General features: G+C 36.1%; 1 protein-coding gene across 2 annotated transcripts in view; it reads left to right on the plus strand.

The window, feature by feature from the left end:
• Window positions 1-816, plus strand: part of LOC102758494 (bcl-2-like protein 13) — a 105676-nt gene extending 104860 nt beyond the window's left edge. Inside the window, exon 6 of one of the 2 annotated variants that reach the window (XM_006753763.2) lies at window positions 571-816. In XM_006753763.2, coding sequence (XP_006753826.1) covers window positions 571-720 — 150 coding nt within the window. In that variant the 3' untranslated portion in view covers window positions 721-816. The remainder of the gene's footprint in view (window positions 1-570) is intronic. The other variant, XM_006753767.2, reaches the window with a different exon arrangement.
• Window positions 817-2703: the final 1887 nt, after the last annotated feature.

A 2703-nucleotide genomic window follows, 5' to 3' on the forward strand; every position in this document is an offset into this window, starting at 1 on the left:
GCTTCAATGATTTTTCTGTCCATATGTTGCCACACACACACACACACACACACACACACACACACAGGCCCACTTATTTTCATAATTACTTCTAAAACCCCAAGTCAGTAATTTTCAACCTTTTTAATCTCATGCCCACATAAATTAATTACTAAAATTCTTTGGCACACCAACAATGCATTTTTTTGCTGATCTGACAAAAAAAATAGGTATAATTTTGATTCATTCACCCCAGACGAATATGGTTGTGTTGGCTATTGTCATTTTTTCATTTGACAATCTAAGGGAAAAGAGGTGAGTGCCTCTAACTAAATAGTCAGATATTTCATGTTTTAAAAATTCTGCTTTATACCACTGTGCATACTGTTGAAAATCCCTGCTATAAGGTATAAAACCTATATGCATTATTCACAAAAATTCTAGTAGGGATCAATGATTTATTTCCCTTATTGTAATAAGAATGAAATTTCATAATGATGCATCTGAGTATGATTTTCTAGTACTTAAACTAATAAAATAAATTGTAAGTATTTAACTTTGTGTTTTCATTCTCTCATCTTTACATTGAAGATTTTGGTGCCGCTGGTTTTGCTACAACAAATGCTTTTGGAGTTGACAAGGCGTGGTCAAGAGCCTTTGAGTACATTGCTGCAGTTTGGTGTGACATATCTGGAAGACTATGCAGCAGAGTACATCATCCAGCAAGGTGGCTGGGTATGAGTTCTACTTTTTTTTTTTAATCATTATTGAAAGTGTTACATATGTTCCGTTTTTCCCTCATTCCCCCTTCTAGCATGCCCCCGCCTCCCGCCCCAGACCTTCACCACCCTATGAGTTATGCATATATGCATATAAGTTCTTTGGTTGATTACCTACCACCTACCCACCCTCCCCTACCTTCCTTCTGAGATTCTACAATCTGTTCCATGCTTCCATGTCTCTGGATCCACTCAGTTCATCAGTTTATTTTATTGATTAGACTCCACATATGAGTGAGTTATGTGATACTTACCGTTCTCTGACTGGCTTATTTCACTAAGTACAATACTCTTCAGGTTCTCCATGCTGTCTCAAAGGGTAAGAGATCCTTCTTTTTTACTGATGCACAGTATTTCATGGTATAAAGGTACCACAGGTTTTTTATCCACTCATCTACTGATGGGCACTTGGGCTGTTTCCAGATCTTAGCTGTTATAAATTGTGCTGCTATGAACAGAGGGGTGCATATATTCCTTCTGATTGGTGTTTCAGGTTTCTTAGGACATATTTCCAGAAGTGGGATCACTGGGTCAAATGGTAGTTCCATATTTAATTTTTGAGGAAACTCCATACTGTTTTCCATAATGGCTGCACAATTCTGCATTCCCACCAGCAGGGTACCAGGGTTCCCTTTTCTCCACTTTGTTGCCAGCACTTGTCATTTGTTGATTTGTTGATGATAGCCTTTCTGACAGTTGTGAGGTGACACCTTGTTGTCATTTTAATTTGCATCTCTCTGATGATCAGTGACTTTGAGCATTTTGTCATATGTTTCTTGGCCTTCTGTGTGTCCACTTTGGAGAAGTGTCTATTTAGGTCCTTTGCCCATTTTTAATTGGATTGTTTTTGTTTTGTTGAGTTGCATGAGTTCTTTATAAATGTTGGCCATTAACTCCTTATCAGTTGTATCATTAGCAAATATGTTCTCCCATACAGTAGGTTATCTTTTTGTTTTGTTCATGAATTCCTTTCTGTACAAAAACTTGTCCCATTTGTTTATTTTTTCTTTTGTTTTCCTCGCCTGAGGAGATATATCAGAAAAAATACTACTAGAGCAATGTCAGAGTTTATTGTCTATGTTTTCTTTAGGAGTTTTATGATTTTGAGTCTTACATTTAAATCCCCAATTCATTATGTTCTCCCATACAGTGAGCTCCCTTTTCATTTTGTTGATGGTTTCTTTTGCTGTGCAGAAGCTTTTTATTTTGATGTAGTCCCATTTGTTTATTTTCTCCTTAGTTTCCCTTTCCCTAGGAGATGTATCTGTAAACATATTGCTACAAGAGATGTCTGAGATTTTGCTGCCTGTGGTTTCTTCTAGGATATTTATGGTTTCACGACTTACATGTAAATCTTTTATCCATTTTGAATTTATTCTTGTGTATGCTGTAAGTTGGTGGTCTAGTTTTAGTTTTCCACTTGTATCTGTCCAATTTTCCAAATGCCATTTATTGAAGAGACTGTCTTGACTCCATTGTATTTTCTTGCCTACTTTGTCAAATTTTAATAGAGCATAATTGCTTGGTTCAATTTCTAGGGTCTCTGTTCTGTTCAATTTATCGATATGCCTGTTTTTGTGCCAATACCAGTCCTATGAACTTCCTCACAGAAGTGCTATAACTGTCCCATAAATTTGGGTTGTTATATCTTCATTTTCATTTGTTTCCAGAAAGTTTTTTATTTCTTTTTTGATCTCATTGGTAACCCATTCATTGTTTAATAATATGCTATTTAGCCTCCTTGGGTTAGAATGTTTTGGGATGTTTTTACTGTAGTTGACTTTAATTTCATTCCGTTGTGATCTAAGAAGATGCTTGATATGATTGCAATATTCTTCTTTTTTTAAACTTTAAATTCTTTCTTGTTTAAAGTATTACATATGTCTCCTTTTCCACCCATTGGTCTCTCCCCGTCCACTCCATTCCCCAGCACATGCCCTTATCC

The sequence above is a fragment of the Myotis davidii genome, unplaced genomic scaffold, assembly GCF_000327345.1.
Source record: "Myotis davidii unplaced genomic scaffold, ASM32734v1 scaffold692, whole genome shotgun sequence".
Taxonomy (NCBI): Eukaryota; Metazoa; Chordata; class Mammalia; order Chiroptera; family Vespertilionidae; genus Myotis; species Myotis davidii.